The sequence below is a fragment of the Molossus molossus genome, unplaced genomic scaffold (genome assembly GCF_014108415.1).
Source record: "Molossus molossus isolate mMolMol1 unplaced genomic scaffold, mMolMol1.p scaffold_m16_p_5, whole genome shotgun sequence".
NCBI classification, from domain to species: Eukaryota; Metazoa; Chordata; class Mammalia; order Chiroptera; family Molossidae; genus Molossus; species Molossus molossus.
The window spans coordinates 65,200,477-65,228,210 of NW_023425388.1; the positions used below are offsets into that span (position 1 = coordinate 65,200,477).

The 27,734-nt window shown below is 35.2% G+C and overlaps 1 protein-coding gene across 1 annotated transcript in view; it reads right to left on the reverse strand.

Moving 5' to 3' along the window:
• STXBP5L (syntaxin binding protein 5 like) overlaps positions 1 to 27,734 on the reverse strand; it is a 304,365-nt gene that overhangs the window by 34,557 nt on the left and 242,074 nt on the right. Inside the window, exon 23 of the mRNA XM_036243664.1 lies at positions 21,861 to 21,911. Coding sequence (XP_036099557.1) covers positions 21,861 to 21,911 — 51 coding nt within the window. The remainder of the gene's footprint in view (positions 1 to 21,860; positions 21,912 to 27,734) is intronic.

Below are 27,734 nucleotides of genomic sequence, written 5' to 3' on the forward strand. Positions count from 1 at the left end.
CTCTAAGTATAATAAATTTATAACTTTCTTTGGACTATATATATACATAATATATCTATCCTATATTTAATTGCATTGGCTAGGACTTAAAATATAAGTTAACAATGTACAGATGTTAAACTGTTTTGGGATATCTAAAAAAGTCATTCTTTTCCCTCTCATTCTTGGATGATAGATCCTTATTTGAAAATTACATTTCTCAGCACAGTTTGAGATATAATTACACAAAATAAACTGCATGTATTTACAACTAACAACCATTAATCTGTTCTAAATTATCACAGTAAAAATAATGAAAATATCTATATAATGAACTTATCTATCACCTCCCCAAGTTCCCTTAATTCCCTTGTGTAATCCCTCCATCCTGCCTGTCCCCATTGGCCCTCTATACTCACAACCAATGATGTATTTTTTGTTACTATACATTTGCTTGCATTTTATAGAATTTTTTTTTATAAGAGCAAACATACAGTTTGACAAAATACTTGTTTTTGCCTGGCTTCTTTCACTCACCTGATTAGTTTGAGATTCTACCATACTGTTATATGTATCTAGAGTGCATTTCTTTTTATTGCCGAGGCGTATTCCATCATATAGATATGCCATATTTGTTTATCTATTCACCCATTGATAGATATTTTGGGGGTTTCCCAGTCATCTGTTATCTCTTAAAGAGATTTAAAAACTAATTAAATAATTTTTACTTACCAACACAGTTACCATTTCCAGTGCTCTTTATTCCTCTGCATAAATCTAAAATTTCCTCTGGCATTATTTTCCTTCTTTTCTATAGTGTCTCTTGTAGTGTTGATTTTCTAGTGCTAGATTCAGCTTTTGTATGTCTGTAACAGTATTTATTTCATCTTCATTTTTCAATGATACTTTGTCAAGTATAGAATTCTAGTGGACAAGTTTTTCAGTACTTTGAAAATGTTCTTCCATTAGGCCCTGGCCAGGTGGCTCAGTTGGTTAGAGCATCATCCCAATATGCCAAGGTTGCAGATTCGCTCCCTGGTCAGGGCACATACAAGAAGCAACCAATGAATGCATAAATTAGTGGAACAAATCTATGTTTCTCTCTCTCTCTCCTTCCTCTCTCTTTCTATAAAATCAATAAATTAAAAAGTTCTTCCATTGTTTTCTAGCTTGTATTTTTTTTGAGAAATCTGCTGTTACTCTTATATTTGTTTTCTTATATATTAATATATCTATTTCTCCTCTGACTTTTTTTTTTTTTTTGGTACATGCCCCTAGTGGGAATTGAACCTGGGACTCTCTGGTCCGCAGGCTGACGCTCCAACTGCTGAGTCAAACTGGCCAGGGCTCCTCTGACTTTTTAAAAGAATTTTGGTTATGTGCTTTGGTATAATTTTCTTCATGTTTTTTATGCTTGAAGTTCACCAAGCTTCTTGGATCTATGTGTTTACAGTGTTCCATCTTTTTTCTCCTGGGATTCCTATTGCATGTGTATTAGCAACTTTAAGTTAGACAATAGATCACTAATTTTCTGTTCACTGATTTTTGGTCTTTTATGTCCTTCATTTTGGATAGTAGTACATCTTGGAGATCAGCAATGCTTTCTTATTTTAGTGTAAGTTCTGCTGCTAATCCCATCTAATGTATATTTCATCTCATATATTTTTCATTTTTAGGAGGTTGATTTGGGTCTTTTTGTTTTCTTCCATTTCTCTTAACATGCTTGTGCTTTCCTTTATTTATTTGAATATATGGAGTATAATTATAATACCTAATTACTGTCCTTTTCTACTGATTTTATCATATATATCATTTCTGGGTCAATTTTTATCGATTGACATTTTCTCTCATCATGGGATGTATTTTCTGATTGATATGGTATCTTTGCCTGGGTGCCAGATATTATGAATTTTATGTTATTAGGTGCTATTTAGTTTCTATTCTTTAAATGTTCTTGAGCTATGTTCTGGGGCACAGTAATAGTTTTTAGGAAAAGTATGATTTATTTTTTTTTGCTGTTTATTTTATTTTATTTTATTTTATTTATTTTTTTTTATCACCCTCACCCGAGGACATTTTTCCATTTTTTGTTCAGGTAGAGTGGGAGCGAGAGAGAGGAACAGAGAGAGAGAGAGAGAGAAACATCGACGTGAAAGGGACACATCAAGTGGTCGCCACCCGCACAACCAACCAGGGCCGGGGACAAACTGCAACCGAGGTACGCGCCCTTAGCGGGAACCGAACCCGGGTCTCTCCGGACCGCAGGCCGATGCCCTAACTGCTGAGCCAACCCGGCCAGGGCTGTTTATTTTAAAATAATTACATAACCTGCCCTGGCTGGTTTGGCTCAGCGGTTAGAGTGTTGGCCTGCAGTCCAGAGAGACCTGGTTTGGTTCCCGCTAAGGGCATGTACATCAGTTGCAGTTTGTCCCCAGCCCTGGTTGGGTCGTGCGGGTGGCAGCCACTCGATGTGTACCTTTCACGTCAATGTTTCTCTCTCTCTCTTCCTCTCTCTCCCTCCTGCTCTCTCTGAACAAAAAGTGCAAAAATGTCTTCGGGTGAAGATAAAAAAATAATAATAATAAAAAATAAAATAAGATAAAAATAATTACATAACCTAACTAAGTTGCCAAAAAATATACAAGATAGCAGTAACACTTATAGATAAGTGAAATGAGGAACAGTAATGATATAGGGACAGGAGGGTGGAGTTAGAAATACTTTGTTATTATAAAGTACTCATACCACCCATGAAGCAGTATAAGTGTTATTCAAAACTGAACTTGGATCATTTGTAATATATATTATAAACTCTAGGGTAACCATTAAAAAGAATTAAGAAAAGTGTAGTTGACATGCTAAGAAAGGAGAGAAAAAGGAACTATATAAAATGCTTAATTCAAACCACAAAGCCAGAAAAAAAGTGGAAGAAGAAAATTGGAACAAAGAGAAAGGGCAATAATAGAAAACAGTAACAACTATAGTAGATATTAATCCAACTATGTACTTTAAATGTCAATTGTCTAAATACACCAATTAAAGGACAGATCATCAGAGTGATTCAAAAAGCAATATCCAACTATATGTTGTCTAGAAGAAACACAATTTAAGTATAAATTCATATATAGATTAAAAGTAAAGACACTGAATAAGATAAACTATGCTAATATTACTCAAAAGATCTATTTAGATCTATCTATCTATCTATCTATCTATCTATCTATCTATCTATCTATCTTCACTTGCTTCGGTGGGAAACATGGTAAGACCAGTGAATCCCATAAGTATTGGTCCACTGTCACACTTCATTTGCTGTGAAATATATTCCTTGATGAAAAGCAATTGTTTGCCTGTCCACCATGATGATATTTCACATTCTGTAAGTCCATGAATAGTAGTTTTGGCAGAAGTATTTCATGTGGAAAAGGCAGATACATGTCCAGAATAAGTGTTTATTTTAGTAAGAAGAACACACTGCCCCTTCCTTGATAACACTGGTCCAATGTAATCAACCTGCCATCAGTCCAATGCTAATCATCCAAGGAATGGGAAACAGTATTGGTTTTTGCTGCTGAAATATTGGGCTCTTAGCAGTGGTTGTAGCCAGGTCAGCCTGAGTGAGTAGAAGCCATCCCTGCCATGTTGCTGAGCCATCCCTGCCACTAGGGCTACTTTGTTCATGACCTCATTAAGTGATGACAGGAGTGGCTGGTAAAGAAGCTAACTAATATCCACTGAATGAGTCATTCTATTCACTTGATTGTTTAAATTCTCCTCTGCTGAGGTCACCCTTTGGTGAGCACTAACATAGCACAAAAACTTTCCTATATACAAGCAATTTGAAGTGAAAACAATAACAATTACATTAGCATCCCCCAAAATCAAATGCTTAGGTATAAATCTAACAAAATATTACAAGTTCTAGATGAGAAAAAACTACAATAAAAAAACTTTCTCTACTGGTGAAAGTAGCCAAAGAGCAAATAGATAAAGAGATAGACCATGTTCATAGATAGACTTTAATCATGTCAATTCTTCCCAACTTGATCCATAGATTCAACACGATCCCATCAAAATCCCAGAAAATCATTTTTTGGATATTGATAAACAGAATCTAAAGTTTCTATAGAGAGGCAAATGACTCAGACTAACCACCATAATATTAAAAGAGAAGAATAAAGTCAGAGGACTGATGCTACCCAACTTGAAGACTTAGTATAAAGCTACAGTAACAAAGGCAGTGTGATGTTGGTGGAAAAAAATAAACAGACTCAATAGAATAGAACTCAATAGAACAGAACAGAAAACCCAGAAATAGAGCCACACAAATATAGTCAATTGATCTTTGACAAAAAAGAAAAGGCAATACAGTAGAGTCAAGATACTCTTCAGTAAATGGTGCTGGAACAACTGGATATCCACATGTAAAAAAAAAACAAATCTAGACACAGACCTTACACCCTTCACAAAAATTAAGTCAAAATAGATCACAGACCTAAATGTAAAACATAAAACTATAAAACTACTAGAAAAAAATAGGAGAAAATCTAGATGACTGACTTTGGTGATGACTTTTTAGATACGATACCACAGGCATGATCCATAAGAGAAAAAACTGATAAATTGGATTTCATTAAAATAAAAAAAATAAAAAAATTCTGCTCTGTGGAAGACACTATCAAGAGAATAAGATGACAAGCCACAGACTTGGAGAAAATAATTGTAAAAGATGTATCTGTTAAATAACTTATTCAAAATACATAAAGAACTCTAAAACTCAACAATAAGAAAACAACCTGCTTTAAAAAATGGGCAAAAAATCTAAACAGATAACTATGCCCCAAAAGACAAACAGATGGCAAGTTAAGCATATAATAATATTTAAAATTGCAAATTAAAACAACAAGAAACCGCCCTAGCTGGTTTGGCTCATCCGTTAAGAGTGTCAGCCTGTGGTCCAGAGAGACCCAGGTTTGGTTCCCGCTAAGGGCATGTACTTCAGTTGCAGTTTGTCCCCGGCCCTGGTTGGGTCGTGCGGGTGGCAGCCACTCAGTTGTGTCCCTTTCACATTGATGCTTCTCTCTCTCTCTCTTACTCTCTTTCCCTCCTGCTCTATCTGAATAAAAAATGGAAAAAAGTCCTCAGGTGAGGATAAAAATAAAAAATAAAAAATAAAAAAGACAACAAAAAACCACTGCACACCTTTTAGAATGGCAAAAAGCCAAACACTCTCAATATCATATGGTAACAAGGATGTGGAGAAGGCTACAAAGAGTATAATGCCAACAGTATGATTCAAACTGTATGATATTCTGGAAAAGGCAAACTATGAAGACAGTAAAATATCTGTAGTTGCCAGGGGTTAAGGGGGAGAGAACGCTGAATAGGCTGGCACTGCAGATTTTCAGAGCAGTAAAACTACCTGTATTATATTATAATGTATGGAATGTACAATGATGGAAATTTGTCATTATATGTTTGTCAGAACACCAAACATGAGCCTAATGTTAACTGTAGATTTTAGGTGAGAATGTCTTAATATAGGTTCATCAATTGTAGCAAATACACCACTCTGGTAGAGGATGTTAATTGTGGGGGAGGTTGTGTGTGGGGACAGGGCAAGGGGAATATGGTAACTGCATTTTCCACTCAGTTTTGTTGTAAACCTAGATTTGCTTTAAAACATAAAACATATTATGGCTTAATGGTTGAGCATTGACCCATGCACCAAGAGCCCTCCAGTTTGATTCCCGGTCAGGGCACATGTCCAGCTTGTGGGCCCAGTCCCCAGTTGAGGGCATGCAGGAGGCAGCCAATCAATGTTCTCTCTCATTGATGTTTCTTTCTCTCTCTCTCCCTCTCCCTTCCTAACCCTAACCATTCCTCTCTCTCTCTCTCTCTTAAAAAAAAATCAATGAAGAAAAAAAACCATAAAATATATTAAAATATTATTTTTAAAAGTGTACAGGGAGGTCCCATGTACTCGTCACCTGTTTCCCCATCACTAATATCTTGCATAACTATAGTTTAATATCAAATCCAAGAGGATGACATTGAAATAATTCACAGAGCTTACTCAGATTTTATCAGTTTTTGATGTACTTATTTGTGTGTTTGTGTTTATAGTTTAGTTCTATGTGTAATTTTGTTGTATGTGTAGATTAGGGTAACTACCATTACAATCAAGATCAGAACTGTTCCATTACCACAAGGGTCTCCAGTGTATTCCTTTATAGTCACTCCTTCCCTCACCCAGTCCTAAATTTATGCAACACTAATCAGTTCTTCATCTCTATAATTTATTTCAACATTGCTATATGAATGGATTCATATAGTAATTAATCTTTTAATATCAGCTTTTTCTCCCTCTCAGCACAATTCTCTTGAGATCTACTTCACACAAGTTGTGTATATTAATAGTTTGTTCTTTTTTTAAAAAACACTGAATAGTATTCCATGGTATAATGTACCACAGTTTGTTTATTCACCTATTTAAAGAACTCTGGGCTGTTTCTAGTTTTTGGCTATTACAATTAAAGCTATGAACTCTGTACAGATTTTTCAGTGAAGATTAGTTTTCATTCTCTAGAATAAGTACCCAGGAGTGGAATTGTTAGATAATTTTAACTTTGTAAGGAAACGCCAATCTGCTTTTTACAGTGGTTGTACCATTTTGCATTTCCACCAGCAAAGCATGAGAGTCCCCATTGATCTGTATTATCCTCACCATCACCTACTTTTGCCAGTATTTTTCAATTTAGCTATTACAGTGGGTATTTAGTAGTATTCCATTGCTTTAATTTGCATTCCTCTGGTAGCTAATGATGTTGAATATCTTTTCATGTGCTTATTTGCCATCTGCATATTGTCTTTGGTGAAGAGTCTGTTTGAGTAGTTGGCCCATTAAAAAAAATTTTTTTTTTTAATCCTCACCCAAGGACATGTTTCTGTATTGATTTTAGAGAGAGAGGAAGGGGGAGGGGAAGAGAGAGAGTGAGAGAGACAGAAAAACATCTATCAGTTGCCTCCAATATGCACCAGGACCAGGGATTAAACCTGGGTATGTGCCCTGACCGGGAATCAATCCCTAGACCTTTAGGTGATTGGGACGAAGCTCCAACTAACTGAGCCACACCAGCCAATGCAGTTTGCCCATTTTTTTTTTTTTTTAAATAAGTGTTTTATTTTGGAATAATTTTAAATTTGGAGAAAAGCTGCAAAGATAGCACCTTAATTTCCCTTATTCTCCTTTCCCAGTTTCACCTTGGTACATCACTATTAACTCTAGACTTTATCTGTATTTGATCATTTTTTAAATTTTTTTTACATTTTTATTTTGGTGAAATTCACATAATAAAAATTAACCATTTAACAATGCACAATTCAGTGATATTTAGTACGTTCACAATGTTATGTACCAACTCCACTATGTACTTCCAAAACATTTCCATCACCACAAAAAAAAGCACTGACCCATTAATACTCACTGCCCATTCTACTCTTTCCCAGACACTGGTGACCATCGATTTGCTTTTTGTTTCTAGAGACTTACCCATTCTGGATATTTCATATAAATGGAACCACATAATATGTAGCCTTTTATGTCGGCCTTTTTTCATTTCATATAATATTTCTGAAGTTCATCCATGTTGTAGCATGAATCAGTACTTCATTTTTTAAATAAATTATTTTAAAATTGTGGTAAAATACATATATACGACATAAAATTTACTATCTCAGGGGACTTCTGGTCAAGATGGTGGTTTAGGTAAATGCAGTATTGTGTCCTCCCACAACCACATCAACATTATAACTAAACTACAGAACAACCATCATTCAAAACTGCCTGAAATCAAGCTGATGGAAGTCCTACAACTACGACATTAAAGAAGCAGCCACATCGAGACTGGTAGGAGGGGCAGAGGCATGATGGGCTGATCCACACCTACATGTGGTGGATAAAAATTAGGAGGGACCCTTTGGCTGGAAAGGTCCTCTCTGAGGAGTGAGGGGTCCTTGTGCCACACCAGGTGCTCAGCTCAGGGTTTCAGTGCCAGAAGATTTTCAGTACCATCACTTCTGGCTGTAAAAACCAGCGGGAACTGAGGCTGAGGGAGGGTAAGGCTACTGGACTCCCAGGCAGTTCTTCTTAAAGGGCTCGAGCACAGACTTAATCGAATTCACACCCTCCAGGCTCCATAGTGTGGGAGGCAGCTTGAAAGGCACCAAAGAAATATGGAGAAGAACTGAGTTGTTTGGCATTGGGGCGAGTGCTAGAGAGGCAGCTTTCTCCTAGACAGACATGTTGTCAGAGGCCTTTGTTTCTTTGGTGAGCCCTTCTGTGGGGCAGCAGGCAGCTGCCATATCTGGTACTCCAGCAACTTGGCTCACACTATTTGCTGTGCCCTGGTGATTCCCTGAGTCCCCGCCCCACCCAACTTTCAGGCCCATCCAAGCTGTTGCCAGTTGCTTTACCATAGGATTGGCCTGTCTTGGATCCTGCTTCAGGTTTTCCTAAATTCTTTCAAAAAAGCAGCATCTGGTCTCAGCTAGCCCCATACCTCTCGTTAAGTGGCCCCAGGCCTGGCATTAAAAGCAGCCAGCCTTGGTTCACAACTTGGTTTTCCTGGGCACCTCCAAGCACAGCACAAGAAGCAGCCATCTGCAGGTCACTTTGTAGCTTATGGCTTGTGGCCCTGGGTAGAACAGAGGCAGTGGCTGACCTGGCCCCAGAGCCAGCACAACCAGTGGCCAGCTTCAGAACATTGTGAAGCACCACCACCCAACCACCTCAAGTGACACACTCAAGGAATGGACTTGGTGCACTAGAGCCTTGCTGAAATACGTCTTGCTCTGTGTGGTGGGCCCCTGCACAGATGATCATCCAAGGTAGTCAGAGGTCAGTGGATAGTGGGCACAGCCAGTCCTCGCAGCTGATCAGCCTGAGTAAAACCCCCTCATTAATGTGTCAACAGCAATTAAGACTCAATTACAACAGAAGGGTGTAAAGTCCACATGAGAGGTACACCTCAAGGGCCCAGATGGGAGATCAGGGAGGCTGTGCCACTGGACCCTACAGGACACCTACTACAACAGGCCACCCTACGAAGTACATAAGACATAGCAACTCTACCTAATACATAGAAATAAACACAGGGAGGCAGCCAAAATGAGGAGACAAAGGAACAGGTCCCAAATGAAAGAACAAAACAAAACTCCAGGAAGAGAACTAAGCGAAACGGAGATAAGCAACCTAACAGATGCAGAGTTCAAAACACTGCTTATAAAGATACTCAATGAACTTACTGAGAACTTCAGTGCACTTAGTGAGGGCCTCAAGAGCATAAAAAAGGACCAGTCAGAAATGAAGGAGGTGCTAACTGAAATAAAGAATTATTTACACAGATTTAATAGTAGAGTAGGTATAGCCAAGAAGCAAACATCAATTTGGAATATAAAAAGGAAGCAAAAAACACCCAATCAAAACAGCAAAAAGAAAAAAGAATCCAAAAAATGAGAATAATGTAAGAAGCTTCCGAGAAAACTTCAAGTGTACCAACATTTGCATCTTGGGGGTGCCAGAAGGAGAAGAGAGAAAACAAGAAACTGAAAACCTTTTTGAAACAATAATGACAGAAAACTTCCCCTAACTAGGTGAAGGAAACAAACATACAAGTCCAGTAAGCACAGAGAGTCCCAAACAAGATGAACCCAAAAAGGCCCACACCAAGACACATCATCATCAAAATGCAAAAGGTTCAAGACAAAGAGAGAATCTTAAAAGCAGCAAGAGAAAAGCAGTTAGGTACCTATGAAACAGCTCCCATTAGACTGTCAGCTGGTTTCTCAAAAGAATCTTTGCAGGCCAGAAGGGAGTGGCAAGAAGTGCTCAGAGTGATGAAAAGCAAGAACCTACAACCAAGATTACTCTATCCTGCAAAGCTGTCATTTAGAATCTATGGCCATATAAAGAGTTTCCGAGACAAGAAAAAGCTAAAGGAGTTCATCACTACCAAATCATTATTACATGAAATGTTGAAGGGTCTTCTTGAAGAAAAAGATCAAAAGTATGAACAAACAAAACAATAAATACTTATCTATCGACAATTGAATCTACAAACAAAATGAACAAACAGAACAGAAACATTTTCATAGATATAGAGAACATTTTGTTGGTTGCCAGATGTGGGGGGCGGGGGTTGGAGGAAGGGGTGAAAAAGGGGAAGGGATTAAGAAGTATAAATTGGTTTTAGACTGATAAACCTCAAAGGGAAGGGGGGTGGTAGGTGGGAAGAAATAAACCAAAGAATTTATATGCATAAATAGATAACCAATGGACACAGACAACAGTGTGGGGAAAGGAAGGAATGGGGGCAGGACTGGGGAGGAGGGGGTCAATAGGGGAAAAATGAGGAACATCTATAATACACTCAAACAATAAATGTAAGTTAAAAATATTATCATCTTAACCATTTATAAATATAGTCAGTGGTATTAAATACATTTATATTGTTGTACAACCATCATCACCAGCCATCTCCAGAACTCTTCATCTTGTAAAAATAAAAGTCATTATTCATTAAACAATAATTCCCCATTTCCACCTGCCCCAGTCCTTGACAATTACCATTTTACTTTCTTTCTCTATGAATTTGACTACTCTGGGTACCTCATATAATTGATCATACTTTTTTTTTTCCACTTTTTGTGACTTGCTTATTTCACTTAGCATAATGTCCTCAGGATTCATCCATGTTGTAAAATGTCAAAATGCCCTTCCTTTTTTAAGGCTGAACACATTTCATTGTATGTATATACCACAATTTGTTTACCCATTCACCCATTGATGGACACCTGGTTTGCTTCCACATTTTAGCTATTGTCAATAATGCTGCTATGAACATGTTTGCACAAATATTTCTTTAAGACTTTGCTTTCAATTCTTTTGCATATGTACCCATAAGTAAATTTGCTGGATCATACAGTAATTCTATTTTTAATTTTTTAGGAACTGCTAGAGTGTTTTCCATAGCAGCTGTATCATTTCACATTCCTAACAATAACACACAAGGGTTCCCATTTTTCCACATGCTTATCAACACTTGTTATTTTTTCTTTTCTTCTTTTGGTGGTAGCTAACCTACTAGGTGTGACGTGGTACCTCATGGTAGTTTTGATTTGCATTTCTCTAATTATTAGTTCAACATCTTTTCTTGTGCTTATTGGTCATTTATAGTCATGTATTGCTTAATGACGAGGATATGTTCTGAGAAATGAGTTGTTAGATGATTTCATCATTGTACAAACATCATAGAGTGCACTTACACAAATAAAGGTAGTGGAGCCTACTATACATCTATAATACATGGTGTAGCCTTTTGCTCCTAGGCTATAAACCTATACAGCATGTTATTGTATTGAACACTATAGGCAACTGTAACACAATGGTGAGTAATTATGTATCTAAACACAGGAAAGGTACAACAAAAGTAAGGCATAAAATATCAAGTGTGTGCGTACATGTGCATGTGTGCACACATAAATTAGAGGATAAGAGGGGAGGGCTGTGGAGGGAGGTGCCCATCAAGGGAAAATATACACCGGAAAGAGGGAAAGAGGGAAGGAAGAAAAAGGGAGAGCAGAGGTTTAAAAAGACCCAGAGAGATAAAGTTTGAGGTTAAAAATAAAAGGAAGAGGGAGAGGGAGAAGGTATAGGGAAATGGGACTCGGAGGAAAGAGATAAAGAGAAACAGAAGGAAGGAAAATGAATTTATGTATATGAGGGTGTGTGCAGGGGGGTGGGCTCCTGGGCTCCCCTCCTCCCCAGCCCACTGCAGTTGTTTTCTTGCCATTTTAGGTCCCCAGCCATGAGCAGGCACAGGGCAGGTGGACATAGTTGGATTCAGCCTTTTCTCTCAATATTGCAAACAAACTTTTTGCATATAATCTATTATATTTTATAAAACTACTATTGTATATGTGGTTCACTGTTGATCAAAACATTGTTAAGTGGTGCATGATGACTGTATTGTCTTTAAAGAAATATCTATATAAACCTTTGACTATTTTTGAATCAAGTTGTTTGTTGTGGAATCTTAACAGTTCTTTGTGGATAGTAGACCCTTATGAGACATGGTTTTCAAATATTTCCTCTGTAGCTTGCCATTTTACTTTCTAAAAATGTCCTTTGATGTAACAAAGTTTTTAATTTTGATGAATTCAAATATAGCAATATTTTTCTTTTGGTGCTTGTGTTTGTGGTGTCATATATAAGAATCCATCACGAAATTCAAGGTTATGAAGATTGTCTCCTACGTTTTCTTCTAAGAGTTTTAGTTCTTAAAGTTAAGTCATAGATCCATTTTTTGTATGTGGTATAAGGTCCATCTCCATTCTTTTGCACATGGATTTCCAGTTTTTCAGTACTATTTGTTGAAGAGAGTTTTTTTCCCCCCTACCGAATTGTCTTGGCAACTTGTTCAAAATCAATTCATCATAGATGTGTGGTTTTATTTCTGGACTTTTAACTCTCAATGAAATAGAGTTTATAGTACAACACTGTTTTGATTACTGCAGCTATGCAGGAAGTTTTGAAATTGGGAAGTATAAGTCTTCCAACTTCTTTCTCAATATTGTTTTTGCTATTCTTGCTTTGGCACTTTTACATAAATATTAGGATATGCTTTTTCATTCTGCAAAAAGAGGCTACTGGCATTTTGAGTGATATTGATATTTAAACAAAATTAAGTAATGTTTTTGCATTTATTTAAGTCTTATTTAATTTCTGTTTAAATTCTTTGTAGTTTTTAGTGTAGAAGTATTACACCTCATTGGTTAAATTAATTTCTAGGTATTTTATTCTTTTGAAGACTTGTAAATGGAATTTAAAGAATTGTTTTTCAAAATTTTCATCCTTGATATATAAAACACAACTGATTTTTGTGTTTATCTTATACCCTGCAATTTTGCTGAATTAATTATTTCTAGTTGTTCTTCTGTAGATTCTTTAGGATTTTCCATGTATAGGATCATACCATCTGTCAATAGGGACAGCTTCACTTTTTTTTCCAATTTGGATGCTATAACTTTCATTACAATATAGAATCCCTTGCATTTTTGTAAAAAAAAATCCCACTTGTTTCTGGTATATAGTCCTTTTAATATGCTGTTGGATTTTGTTTTCTAGTATTTTGTTAAGAATTTTTGCATTTATATCCATAAAAGATGTTGGTCTCCAATTTTATTTTCTGGGGTGTTCCTTGTCTAGTTTTGAAACCAGGATAATGCTGGTGTCATAGAGTTAGAAAATGTTCCCTCCTGTTTCTTGGGAAAGTTTGAGAAGGATTGGTGTTAATTCTTTAAACATTGGGTAGAATTAACCAGCAAAGCCATGTCATCCTGGACTTTTCTTTGTCAGGAGGCTTTTGAGTACCGATTCAATATTTTATTTTGTTAATTTTTTTCTTTTTTTTTAAATTGCTTTTTAGAGAGAGAGAAAGGGAGAGGGAGAGAGAGATAGAAACTTCGATGAGAGAGAACATCGACTGGCAGCCCTTCATTGGGGACTGGGCCCACAACCTAGGCATGTGCCTTGACCGGGAATCAAACCAGTGACCTCTTGGTGCATGGGTCAACGCTCAAACACTGAGCCACACTGGCTGGGCCAATTCAATGTTTTTACTTGATTGATATATACACACACACACATACTTGATATATATATACTTGATATATATATGTGTGTGTGTGTGTGTGTATATATATATATATTCCTTCTTCTTCAGTCAGTTTTGATTATTCATATATTTCTAAGAATTTGCCTATTTCACCTAGGTTATCTAAGTTGGCATACAATTGTTCATTGTGTTCTCTTATAATCCTCTTATTTCTGTAAAGATGATAATAATAATGTCCACACTTTCACTTTTTAATTTTTTGCATCTTCTCTCTCTTTTTTTTTTTTAGTCTAGGTAAAGTTTTGTCAATATATTGATCTTTTCAAAGAACTAATTTTTAGTTTCGTTGATTATTGTTTTTCTATTCTCTGTTTTGTTTCTCTTCTCTTTAATCTTTATTATTTCCTTCTGTTAGCTTTGGGTTTTGCTCTTCCTTTCTAGTTTGTTAAGGTGTAGAGTTAGGTTATCAATTTGATTTTCTTTTGAATATATGCATTTACAACTATAAATTTCCTTCTGAGTTGTGTCTTTGGTATAACCTATAAATTTAGCTTTTTGTTTCAAAGCATCTTGAATTTTCCATTGTGTTTAGTTACATTTACAAACTTGTATTGTGTCTTAAAATATGTTCTCGCATGGGGAATGTTCCATGTATACTTGAGAAGAATATGTATTCTACTATTGTTGTGAAGAATACTCTATATATGTCTTTTAAGGCTAGTTGGTTTTTAGTGTCACTCAAGACCTCTATTTTCTTTTTGATCTCTCATCTAGATTTTCTATCCATTAATGAAAGCAGGCCATTGATGTCTCCAACTACATTGTAGAAATGTCTAATTCTTCCTTTAATTCTATCAATGTTTGCTTTATATATTTTGGGCTCTGCTGTTTGGTGAATATTTGTTTAGTTGTATCTTCTCACCAAATTGATCCTTTTATCAATATATAATGTACTTCTTTGTCTCATAACAGTTTTTTTTCCCTTAAAGTATACGTTGCCTGATATTAATATAGCCACCCAAGCTCCCTTTTGGTTACTATTTGCATGGAGTTATCTCTTTTTATCCTTTTAATTTTAATGTATCTGTGTGTTTTGATCTAAAATGAGACTCTTGTAGACAACATACATTTGGATCATATGTATTTTTAGTTTAGTCTGCCAATCTCTGTCTTTTAATTAGTAAATTTAATTCATTTATATGTAAAGTGAGTACCAATAAGGAAGCACTTCTACCATTTTTCTAGAAGTATATTTGTTGTTCCTGAGTTGCTCCAATTTTGCCTTCATTTTTGTTTTATTTTTCCCTAGTATACCTTTATTTCCTCCACATTTCTATTTATATCCAGCTTTTAGTCATTTTCTTAATGGGTACACTGGTGATTACAATTGACCTCCTAAATTTATAACAATCTATTTTGAATTGATACCAACTTAGCTTCAATAGGCATAAAAACTCTGCTCCTATACAGTTCCATTATCTTCCCTTATGATATTGTTATTTTATTATCATTGTATATTGCATGCATATCAAGAAAGGTTATAATTGTTTTAAGGGTTATAATTTGTCTCTTAAAACATGTTGGAAAGCCAGCAGTAGAGCGTCAACCTGCGGTCCAGAGAGACCTGGGTTCGGTTCCCGCTAAGGGTGCGTACCTCGGTTGCAGTTTGTCCCCGGCCCTGGTTGGGTCGTGTGGGTGGCAGCCACTCGATGTGTCCCTTTCACGTCGATGTTTCTCTCTCTCTCTCCCTCTCACTCTATCTGAACAAAAAAATGGAGAAATGTCCTCGGGTGAGAATAAAAAAAAAAAACCATGTTGGAAAAGAGGGGTTAAAAAATGTTGTAATACTGGTTTTTATATCTACCTAGGTAGTCACCTTTACCAGTGTTCTTTACTTCTTTATGTGGCTTCAAGTTACTGTATAGTGTGTCCTTTTATTTCAGCCTGCAGAACTCCCTTTAGTATTTCTTGTAGGGAGGATCTAATAGTGATCAACTCTCTTTGCTTTGTTTATCTGGTACTGTCTTAATTTCTCTTTCATTTTTGAAGGAAAATTTTGCCAGATATAGAATTCATTTTCTTTTCAATTTTATTTTATATTTATTTCAGGTGTAGATATAGAATTCTTTGTTCACAGTTTTTATTTTCTTTCATCACTTTAAATATGCCATCCCACTACCTTCTGGACTATTTTTTTTAAATTGGCTATATATATTATTGAGGATCCCTTGTACATGATGAGTCAGTTCTCTCATGGTATTTTAAAGATCTTCTTTGTAATGTTTGATTGTAATGTGTCCCAGTGTGGGTCTCTATGAGTTTTTCATATTTGGAATTTATTAAATTTCTTGAATGTATAGATACATACATGTCTTTCCTCGAGTTTGGAAATTTTCAGCCATCGTTTCTTCAAATATTCTTTCTTCCTCTTTGGTCTTTTCTCTTTCAGGCACTCCCATAATATGTTGGTACACTAGATGGTATTTGACAAGTCTCTTAGCCTCTGTTCGTTTTCTTTTTCTCTGAGTCAATAATTTCAATTGTACTACATTAAAGTTGGCCAGTCTTTTCTGCCTGCTCAAAACTGCTGTTGAACCTCTCCCTGGTGAATTCTTTATTTTAGCTACTGTAATTTTGAGCTCCAGATTTTCTACTTGGTTCCTTTTTATAATATCTGTTTCTCTATTGATAGACTTTATTGGTTCACTCATTGTTATTCAAGATTCTTGTTTTTTTATTTCCATTTTTGCTTGCTTTAATTAAGAATTTCTTGATCTAATTTTTTAAAATGTTTTCATTGATTTTTTTTTAAGAGAGAGAAGGAAGGAGATAGAAACATCAGTGTAAGAGAGAAATATCAATTGGCAGCTTCCTGCACACCCCTTGTGGGGATCAAGCCCACAACCTGGGCATGTGCCCTGACTGGGAATCGAACCAGGACCTCTCAGTCCATGAGACAATGCTCAGTCCACTGACTCACACAGGCTGGGCAATAATTTCTTGATCTTTTTAAAAATTAAAGTTATTTTTTCATCACTTTTCTAGTATCCTCAAAAGTCTTATTTTTAAAATCTTTGTATTCTTTTAATAACATTAATATTATCTGGAATGAATTGTTGTAGTTAATTGTTCTCTTTGTTAGCATTAGATTTCTTTATTCAGTATGGAATTTTTTCTCTAGCTCCCTGTCTTTTTTCTCCACTCAGGGTAAATAGTTTGGTAGTTGCTAACAATGTTATAGATCCTGAGTCTATAATTTTCAGTGTTCTTGATCCATGATATTACTGGGGATATAAAAAAAAAATTAGCTACTGATCTAGTAAGTCAGACACCAGACCCAAGAATTGTTTGAGGTTTTAAGATCTCTATCTTTTATTTATGTATGTCATTAAGTTGTAATTAAAGAATGTGGCTTGTAATAGTTTCTTTTAAATATTGAGATTTCCTTTGTGAATTTAATATGTTTAAATTTTATAAATTTTTCTATGTGGAAGTGTTCCATAATTAACATGTTGTGCTTGATAGTATGTTTTGGAATGTCTATTTTGGAGATTAAGGTCAAGCAGCCATGCTTGCTTGTCTTAGTTAAAGAGCACTGGACAGCAGTCATGGCCAGCAGTTACAACACTGTTCTCTGAGACAAATAATACACTCTCAGGAGTAGCAGAAATTCTGTTTTCAGATGAAACCTGATGTTTGAGGCATCAACAATGGACAGGGAGCTGTCATGGCTGACCCGGGCCGGAGAGCTCCGCTGGCAGAGAAGTTGAACCTGGGATCCATTCTCCAATGCCACCAAACTGTGACATGAGCTAACCAAAATGCATCATGCTGTGTCATATTGGTTGGCTTTTCATCCACTTCTTTAATGTGTACAGAAGCAGCCTTCATTTGCAGTCATACCACTCTGTTGCCAGCAAATTGCTGGGATGCCAAGCCAAACTGAAAAATTTTGAATGAATTAACTTTTTATTTATTAAAAAAATTTTTTTTTCTTTTATTGATTTTAGAGAAAAAGGAAGGGACAGGGAGAGAGAGAGAAACATTAATGGGAGAACATTAACTGGCTGCCTCCTGCATGCTTCCCACTGGGGATATGGCCCACAACCTGGGCATGTGCCCTGACTGGGAATCGAACCCGTGACCTCTTGGTGCATGAGTCGACACTCAACCACTGAGCCACATTGGCCGGGTGAATTTGCCTTTATTTTTAAATTTATTTTTCATTTATTGAATTTAGAAAGAGAGAAAGAGAGAGGGAGAGAGAGAAACATCAATGAGAGAGAACATCAATTGGCTACCTCCTGCATGCCCTCCACTAGGGATCAGGCACAAAACCTGGGCATGTGCCATGATCGGAAATCGAACTGATGGCCTCTTGGTGCATGGGTCAACACTCAACCACTGAGCCACACTGGTCGGGCCGAATTTGCTTTTTAATGTGCTTGCTTACCCACTTGTCATTTTCATACTCAAGTAACAGAAATGAACTATGCTTCAGAATCTACAGCAAATTTTTCTCTTGAGGGAACTACTTCACAAAAGTGGCTGGATGATTAATTCTCAAGATCACCCAGGTTAGCTTCCAGACACCATCTTTCTGACTCTTGCAAAGGATAATGTGAATGTGCACAAGAGCCTAGTCAATACCTGTGATGTATCCATTGTGCTTCTGGAGTTTTACACCCTGGCTCCCATTCTTCTTATAGATATGTAACTTGTGGCTAAGGGCAATCTGAGTATGATCCCTCTTCCAGGCATGATAAGTGACTGGGTCTAGTAAAAATTCTTGCAGGGACAATATTCTTCGTGTTTCCCAAAGGTAGAAATCTGGGGTCAGGGTAGCCATGACAGACTCAGAGTAGAGAATCTGAAGACTCTGATCAGTCAACATGAACAGACTCTGTTCTGTTCTGCCACTTTTACAATAGGTTATTTCTCCTTTTCCTTTTTTATGCTTCCTGTAGCTACTTACACTATATGGTTTGTATTTTCTTATTTTGTATGTATTTTTCCTTTGCCTAAGTTTTGAGGTTCTGGGGTATTTAAATTTTTTTTCAAGTAGTTACCTTGAGGATACATTCTTAATTCTTCTTGAATTATTATCTATGCATAGTATTAATTCTTTTCATCTCATAAAAGGTAAAATTAGTATAATCTCTCTTCCTTTGTCTTTGTTCTTAACTCACCACCAATTGACCACCAAATTTAGCTACAGAATCATTAAATCTTTTGTTGGCAACTTTGACCTCCTTGTTACCTTTCATCTTTCAATTTTAAAATCACACTACTATTTCTATATTGTTATTGATTTTAAGTTTATATTATATTTTATAATCATATTTGTCAGTGTTTAATTTCAGTTCTACAATTAAGTAGATTAAATACTCACTACTTGTCCTTTAACCATGGCTTCTCCATGCATCTGTTCATTAGCTGAGTATTATCCTATAGATTTTTGGTTTTCAGACCTCATGGGGATCTATGTTTCATTTATAATATTCCATGATGCATATGTAACAATATAGTCACAATTTTAAGTGCCAGCAAGGCTTCAATTCTATAAAATTAATTCATTTTTAGTTTTTTTAAAAATTCAAAATCTAGTTTATTAGGAAAGAGAAATGTCTGTATATTTTATTAAAAATGAAAAGATAATTTTTCTCTACATATAAAAATATTAGTTATAAAGTAACTTCTCATGAATCTGGCAATCACTTTATAAAATTCTAACTACTTATGGGTTCTAACTGCATAAGTGACCAATGTATGAGGTTGTTAATGTTATTACTATTATTTTGTTACTGTTACACTATTGCTATTAAGGATTGTTGTAACAAAAAAGTTGTATTAGTATCAGTGTTTTTCTTTATGAACAGCTCATATACAGTCACTAATACCTTTAGATAGATTAATGTTATTTATTAATTTGGGCTTGAGATCCCCCCCTACACTGCATCCCTACATTTCTAATTGCTCACTAAATGGCTAACATGGATGTCCCTATAGCAATTTAAACTTATTTTCCTTTCCTTTCAAATTAGGTATTCTCTAAAAGAGCTATGCTCAACACTGTAGTCATCCTTGATTTCCCTTATGCCCTCCTCCCTCACTGTTCCCAGTTCCATCAGTTATAAAGTCTCCCATGGCAATTCTTCTCTCCTCCTGTTAATTTTCATTGTTGTTATTCTACTTCAGGCCCTTATTTGGCCTACTGCAAGTCTTAAACATCTTCCTCCTTCATTAATGGATTATATGTCTTTCTAAAGCACTTTGCAAGCAACCTAAGGTTTATATTACACCAAGGTTTTACATTAGAAGAATTTACGTACAGACAGACATTTATCTTCTTTTAGAAGCCTTATAATTTTGTGTGTGTGTGTGTGGAAACTTGTGGGAAACGAGTTTTAAAAATGAAATTAATTGATTACATATTTAGAGAAAGTGATTTAATAAAATTTTATTGTGAATCCTTTTAAGTGCAAAATATCCTTTAGTAAAGTAACAAGCACTTGACTTTTAATATTTTATATATATATCTGAGTTTTCATAATTTGTCTTTGCTTAAAGTATGTATGAAAATAATGAGAATGAAGCAGTTGGGAGGGAGATAATTGGAGACTTAGAAAGACAGACATTGGTAGAAATTTTTTATTATATTTGTTAATAACCATGCCTAACTTATCTTCAGATTAGAATTATAACTAAGATTTCTTTGCTACTTCTAAAAATATAAAAATGGGCTGGAAATTTTCTTTCTTTTTTATTCTTCTTTTTCAACATTCTAGAAAAAAATATTATCATTGTGGAAATTATGTGACTACCGGAATGCATATTTTCCTAGAGAAAAGTGTTATCATTCTTTAAATAGCCTTCACTGAACATGTGTCACCGTACATGCTACACAAAATGATAGGTAATTATAAGAACATAAGCTTTGCAATGATACTTGATTTAAATTCAGTTTTGCTACTTGCTTTGTGGATATAGGGAAATTTGAATTTTCCATAGCCTGAACTTATTCATTTGTAAAGTGGGAACAATATCACCTACCTTATCTCAGATAATATGCATGTATCAGATAGCATAGTGTCTAACACGTAGTAGGAGGTCAATAAATGAAACTATAATGTTGATTCTTCCCTTGATGTCAATTATAGTAGTAAAATTACTAATTGACTTCATAATTTATTAAACTAATGAGAATATTATTGAGCTAATAATAATTAGTATACTACATCAGAACTTTGCATTTCAAAAATACCTATTTTAATCAAATTCATGGAAGATTTTTATGTAATTAGATTTTAAATTTAATGAACTATTTCTCTTACAGTTATTTAATTTAGATACAATGAGATGAAGTATGTGACTATGCTCCATAAACTTTGGGTATCATATTCTGTGATCTAGATTTAAATCCTCAATCTACCATTTATTAACAGCATATGTGAAACAGCTTTGTAAATTCTTAAGAATAGTGCAAAGACCAAGTATTGTATTTTTGTTATTTTAACCATGACATCAGTAGGATTTAACACTATGGCTTTAAGTCAGAATAAAGAAGATGAATAAAAGGTAATTCGATTAAATTTCAAAAAAGAAAAGCCATGCTGGAACAAGCAGATAAAAGTTCTGAAACAAAAGATACATGAAATCCTATTTAATAAAGCCTTATTTATTTCAGAATTAGTATCATGAATAAGGCTGTGACCACCACAAAAAATAAATTAAAAGTGAATCAAATTTTCTATAACTTCCCTAGAATAAAAAAATGACCAAAGATCCATTCTTTTATATATCAATTTTTTTAGGTAGCATTACTTCTAAATGATACCAATATAAAAATAGAAAAAACAATCCCAGAAAAAAAAAAAAAAGATGCTCATTTACATGACAAAGGTCACAGAGGACCCATATGCGTGACTATTCAATGTTTAAAATCATTTTCATGATAAAAAAGAAAATGAAACATTATATACCTTGGTGCATAATGATTTATAAAACATAATTTTGAAAAATGATTATTAAACAAAATGTTGAATGCTGCCAACAGAACTGTATGGTGATTTTTAGAAAGCCTTTTTGGAAAGACATCAAACACTGCCATCAGGGAAACTTGTGTTATTCATGGACTGGTTGGTAAAACTGTTCAGCCAAATGAATGTAAGAAAACTTAAAGTTGTTGGCTTTTGCCTACCGTACCAAGATCAGCCTTAAGATCTGTTGGCAGACTTAACTTTCTTGATCCTTTAACTGAAACAACAGAAAAAGGAAAAAGGTAGTTGTTAATTATATAAAATTAAAGAGAAGTGTAGGGGAACAGTATGTCTTACAGTATAATTATTAAAATCCTAATAAACATTACATTTAATGAGCATGTATAGAAGCAGAAATATTGTTCAACTGAAATATTGTTCAATGTTAGTTCATTGCCACTCAGTGGTAAATATTTAATATGCAAACAGAAACATGAGAAAAGTAATTGTTCTTACAGTAAATATTTAAGTGTATCTTTATATAGTTTTTTCCCACATGTAGTATGAGTGATATCTTATTTAATTTGGAAAGAACTAAAAATCAATTTTAGATAAATCTAATAGTTAAAAAAGTATTACAATAGATGTATTAGGTCATATCATAAATAATGATAAGTGTAAAAACTGATTAACTTTGCCAACATTTTTTAAATAAAGAAAATTCTATTATAGATGTATATGAGGTTGTCAAGAAAACTTTACCATGCCTATGGTAAGTGAAATCACTTCACTATTAAACAATATAATGTTAAATTCAGTAGATAAGAAAATCTTCAAAATACAAAATATTTTAAAATAAATTTAATTATTATAAATCGAGCTATCAGAAAATGTTTGAATAAACCAAGACCATTTCTGCAATGTACTGAAAAACATTACTCATTATTTATGTTAGTAAAAATTTTACACTGGGCATCTCATAAAAGATACTTAACTGGAATGCATATTATCATAGAAATTCAGTATGGGAAATCATGTTAGAAATATTTTCTGTCAGTTAATACTTTAAGACTCAAATTGATACTACCAATTAATTTATACTTTCTAATGAGTCATTTTTTTTACAACTAGGAACTTTATTTTAAAATAAAGATGCCAGATGATACAGTAGAAAGAATACTCAATTTAAAATCAGAAAAAAATGGCTCACAAAGTTCTGAATTGTTACCACCTAGATATACAGCTTTGAAAAAAAGAACTTCATCAATTTGCAGCTTAGTCTTATATGTCGACTAATATTCTTGATACTATAATGTTTCAGCTGGAATATGATTGGACTACATTTTATAGAAGGCTTTATAAAACCTAAATATAAGCCTAAATGTACTTTTTGTGTGTCATAAAATATTACTCTTTTGATATTTTTCCAACCATTAAAACATTAATAACCTGTTCTCAATTTATAAGTCATACCAAAATAGGTGGCAAGCTAAATTTAACCCATGGGCTATAGTTTGCTGACTACAATATGCCACGCTAAGCTACTTATCAAAAGAAACTAACTACTATCATTCTAATACATATAATAACAGCAGGCAGTTTTCCCTATGAAAAGATCTTAGGAAATAATTAAAATTAAAGGGAAATCAAATAAATTTTAGTAATTTGGATTTAGAATTAGCAGCACAAACAAAAAGATGTTACTTTTATCAAAATATAACAAACTATATAAATGCATGTAATAATTATGCTTTAGAAGAGGTTACAAATAAAGTATATTTTAAAAATTGATTCATAATTCAGATGAACTAAGGAAGTGGGATATTTACTATTTAAAATAACCTTCCATTTAATTTTTAAAATAAAAACTAGCCCTGGCCGGTTTGGCTCAGTGGTTGGAGCGTCGGCCTGCGGTCTGGAGAGACCCGGGTTCGGTTCCCGCTGAGGGCACGTACCTCGGTTGCAGTTTGTCCCCGGCCATGGTTGGTTGTGCGGGTGGCAGCCACTCGATGTGTCCCTTCACATCGATGTTTCTCTCTCTCTCTCTCTTCCTCTCTCTCTCTCCCACTCTACCTGAACAAAAAAATGGAAAAAATGTCCTCGGGTGAGGATAAAAAAAAAAAAAAAGAAGGCAAACAGTCTCTCCTTGTTGGTCAATAAGCCCAGATGCATACAGAGGACAATGACCACACTGTCAGATGCCCTCCCACTCCCCACTATTTTAATGGAAATTTTACCTCCTATAATCTATCTAACTTACTCTGGCTCTCAAATCTGCTCCACTTTTGGGGATTCCTCCCTTTACTTTGCCACTTACCTTTTTTGGCCTCCTGTATACTACTTCCTTCCTGAAAACAGATCCCCTCACAAACCCCATCCTTAATTATGTAATGGCGGGGGGGTGGGGGAGAGGAATGAATATATGGTAGGATTAACTAGGGAACTTAAAAAAAATTTTTTTTCTTTATTGATTTGAGAGAGAGAGGAAGGGAGAGGGAGAGAAACAGAAACATTGATGAAAGAGAACCTCGACTGGTCGCCTCCTGTATGCCCCCGACTGGGGATTTTGCCCACAATCTGGGCATGTGCCCCGACCGGAATCAAACCAGCAGGACCTCTTCGAGAATGGGTTGATGCTCAACCACTGAGCAACACTGGCCGGGTGGGAACTTCTTTAATAACAATGTCAATAACAGTCTTCTGTTATTTATGTATAGAATGATCCTCCTCTTCCTTCGTTCAAATAGTAAACTTCTATTCTTCCTTCAAGACAGCTTTAAAAAAAAAATCGCCTCCTATCTGAAGGCAGCCTCAAGCGTAAGGCTTCATCTGGTGCTATTATCTTAATGTGCACAGCACCTGGGCAATCCTTATACTTAACACAGTTTGTTATACTTGCTTTTTTAACTCTACAGTACTACCCACTAACATTCTGAAACTTGAATTTCTCCAAAGATAGGGATTTTATTTTCAATATCTCATAAAGTATTGGCATAGAGTAGATGTACAATAAGTGTTTCCTCAATGAATGTTGAAGGGAAAAAACAAAAAACACAGGAAAGCCAGAAGATAGGGATGAAGGGTTACTCTGAAGAGGGCTAAGCAGACTGAGAAAGTATGATCAAGTGTTAGAGCACTATGGTACACATTAACACTTGAGAAATTTGGGTTGGAAGATGTAAGAGGCAAGAGGGAGTAATAGGCAAGTAGTCTTGGAAATGTATAGAATTAAAGCAATACATATTAACCTTTGCAATGTGCCTGTGGGAATGCAGCTCTAAATTTCTTTATTTTTACTTATCTAAGCTAAAACATAGGCACGACTGTAATTTCATATTGCTAGCCAAAGGGGAGAAAATGGGAAATACAGATTTCTCACTACTCACTGGCTTAGCATACTGCACGGAAAAGAAAGATGGAGAATCCTGTCTCAAAGGAATCTTGGAGGTCAAATATTCTCTCAATGCAAGTATTTCTCCTACAACATTCTTGACATCCTAACTGTTTGAGTAGTTCCACAACAGAAATCTTCAAAGGTTTTTTTGTTTTTTAATCCATTCTGGGGTTTGCTATAATTGCTACAGGATTCCCTCCTTCTGAGCTCAAACTACCTTCCATTACCACTTACTATTTGTCCCAGTTCTAAGTCTGGAGCAATAAGGACTAATTCATGTTCTCACATGCCAGATCTTAATATACCTGAAGAGACTTAGGAATCACCTCTAGATACTTTCAGTCGATCAGCAGACATCTGTGATTTAAAAAGTTGGTGTTGCAGGTGATACTGATGCCAAACGGCTGGCGGATAACATTTTGAGAAATAATGTTTTGTGATTTTATGAACATTAACCAACCTATGGGATTTTTACTCAGGACCCTTCCACAAAAAGTACTTTCTGAGATGCATCTCAGATTTTCCATACAAGACATGCCATATTGTTCTTAGTTGTTAAATTAGATATAGAGATATAGATATCACTTTGTTGAGCTTAAGGGTCATTATGATTTTTTATATATATATGTGATATATATATATATATATATATATATATATATATATATATATATAATTAAGGTAACAGGTACTTTTTGAGTAATTGAAAAATTTTTTCATCGTATCTGTATTTGATCTTCCATTTTCTAATGAGGGATAGAAGTTGGTAGTTACCATGATAGTAATGCCCCTATTGGGAGAGGCTGGACGCCCCCCCCCCCCAGACTCTGTCAAACCCACAAAGACTTTAGCTTTTCTCCAAGGTGGGTTTCCTGGTATTTGATGAAGTGTGAAGCCCAGTGATCAAAAATACAAGTAAGGTGGCTTCAAATTGTGACTCAACTATTGCCAGCTGAGTGACCCTGGGCTAGTAGTTACTTAGTCTCAGGAAGATTGTTTCTCTTCCTTTGTAAAATGGGGGGTAATAATAATCCCTGCTTCATAGGAATCTTGTCAGCATTAATTAAGAGAATATGTGTAAAGTACTTGGCATGGTGTCGTATATAACAACCATTCAGTATTAGCTTTATTTTCATTATCAAATTTAGTTGGCAAGAAAATATTGTCATTCTATAGTATTCTATATCAAAAACAACTTATCTGGGCAACATGCCCTACTTAAAATAGAATGCATAGGATTTAATACAGCATACTTGATAAGACCTCCAGTTGTACATAGTGCTATTATTTCTTTGCTCTGTACAAAAGTACTTCCTAAGAATCTACCATCTTTTTAAGAATGATGACATCTCACACTTGATTCATAATGGGCTTATTTGCTATAAAAATCTCTTTAAATCATGTTGTGCATCATCACATAGAATAGCATCTTTAATCCTTCACACACTAAAAAACTGCCTTCCTTGGCTCACAGGCAATAACACAAGAAATACTACCACAGATAATTCAGCTGTGGGACAGGGAATATAGCTGCAGCAAGTGTCTGATTTCTTATGATCTTAGTCCTGTTAGATTCGGAGCAAACTGTCAGGAAATTCTTTTTTACTTTATCATATGGTGGCATACATTTTTTAAAATAAAAAGATTAAAAGCAGAAAAATAATTCATAAATATACACTAAAAAGGTGAATTTTATTCTATATAAATATATCCCAATAAATCTGAGTTTAAAAAAGAAAAAATATTGAAGAAAGCATCCCCAAAGATAGTATTAATCACTTACCTAATCACATCTATCACCTTCTGGCTTACCTAGAAATTGTTAGGAAGGATGGCATACAAGACCAAAGATGATGCGAAATGAGTGAAAGAATTGGCTGATGGCAAAGTACATATTAATATTTATTAATTCACGCCTAAAGATCAGGTGATGGCTGGGCCCTATAACAGCACCAGATTACAACCCTTTGCAGGACTATTTATCTTCACACCTAGATTTTCTGCCTCCCAAACTCAGGTTCTTACAGTAATAAGACAGGGTAGTTTGGTGGTTTACCACAGCTATACCATAATGAGGTCATACGCTTAGCCCTATGTTTGATCTTCAGCCCTACATAGCAACAGAAACTACAGGCATTAAACAGGGTTTGCCCAGGAGACTTCATGTATCTTGTTTGTATTACCTCCTTCAATCACCTTTATATTCATATGCCCTTTTCCTAACTCTAAACCAATTCAAAGTCAATGGATAGATAGTGCAATCTGGCTCAGCAAAGGGATTTTGCATTGGTTTCAAATAAGTCTGTCAGATCCCTGATTCCACATTTGAATCAAAATTTTAGGAACAGAATGAACCTAAAGAAGTTGAAATATGGTTACTATTTTAATAAAATTAATGTAAAGAGCTAGGTTCAAAGTTGCTAATTCAAAGCTTCTGATGGGTGTGTGTTTTTTTTTAAAATTATATCTTTATTGTTGAATGTATTACAGATGTTTCTCATTTTTCCCCCATTGACCCCCTCCTCCCCACTCCCGCCCCCTTCCTGCCTTTTCCCACACTGTTGTCTGTGTCCATTGGTTATGCATATGTGCATATAAGTCCTTTGGTTTATGTCTTCCCACCCCCAACCCCCCTTCCCTTTGAGGTTTGTCAGTTTAGCAACCAATTTGTACTTCTTAATCACTTCACCCTTTTCACCCATTCCC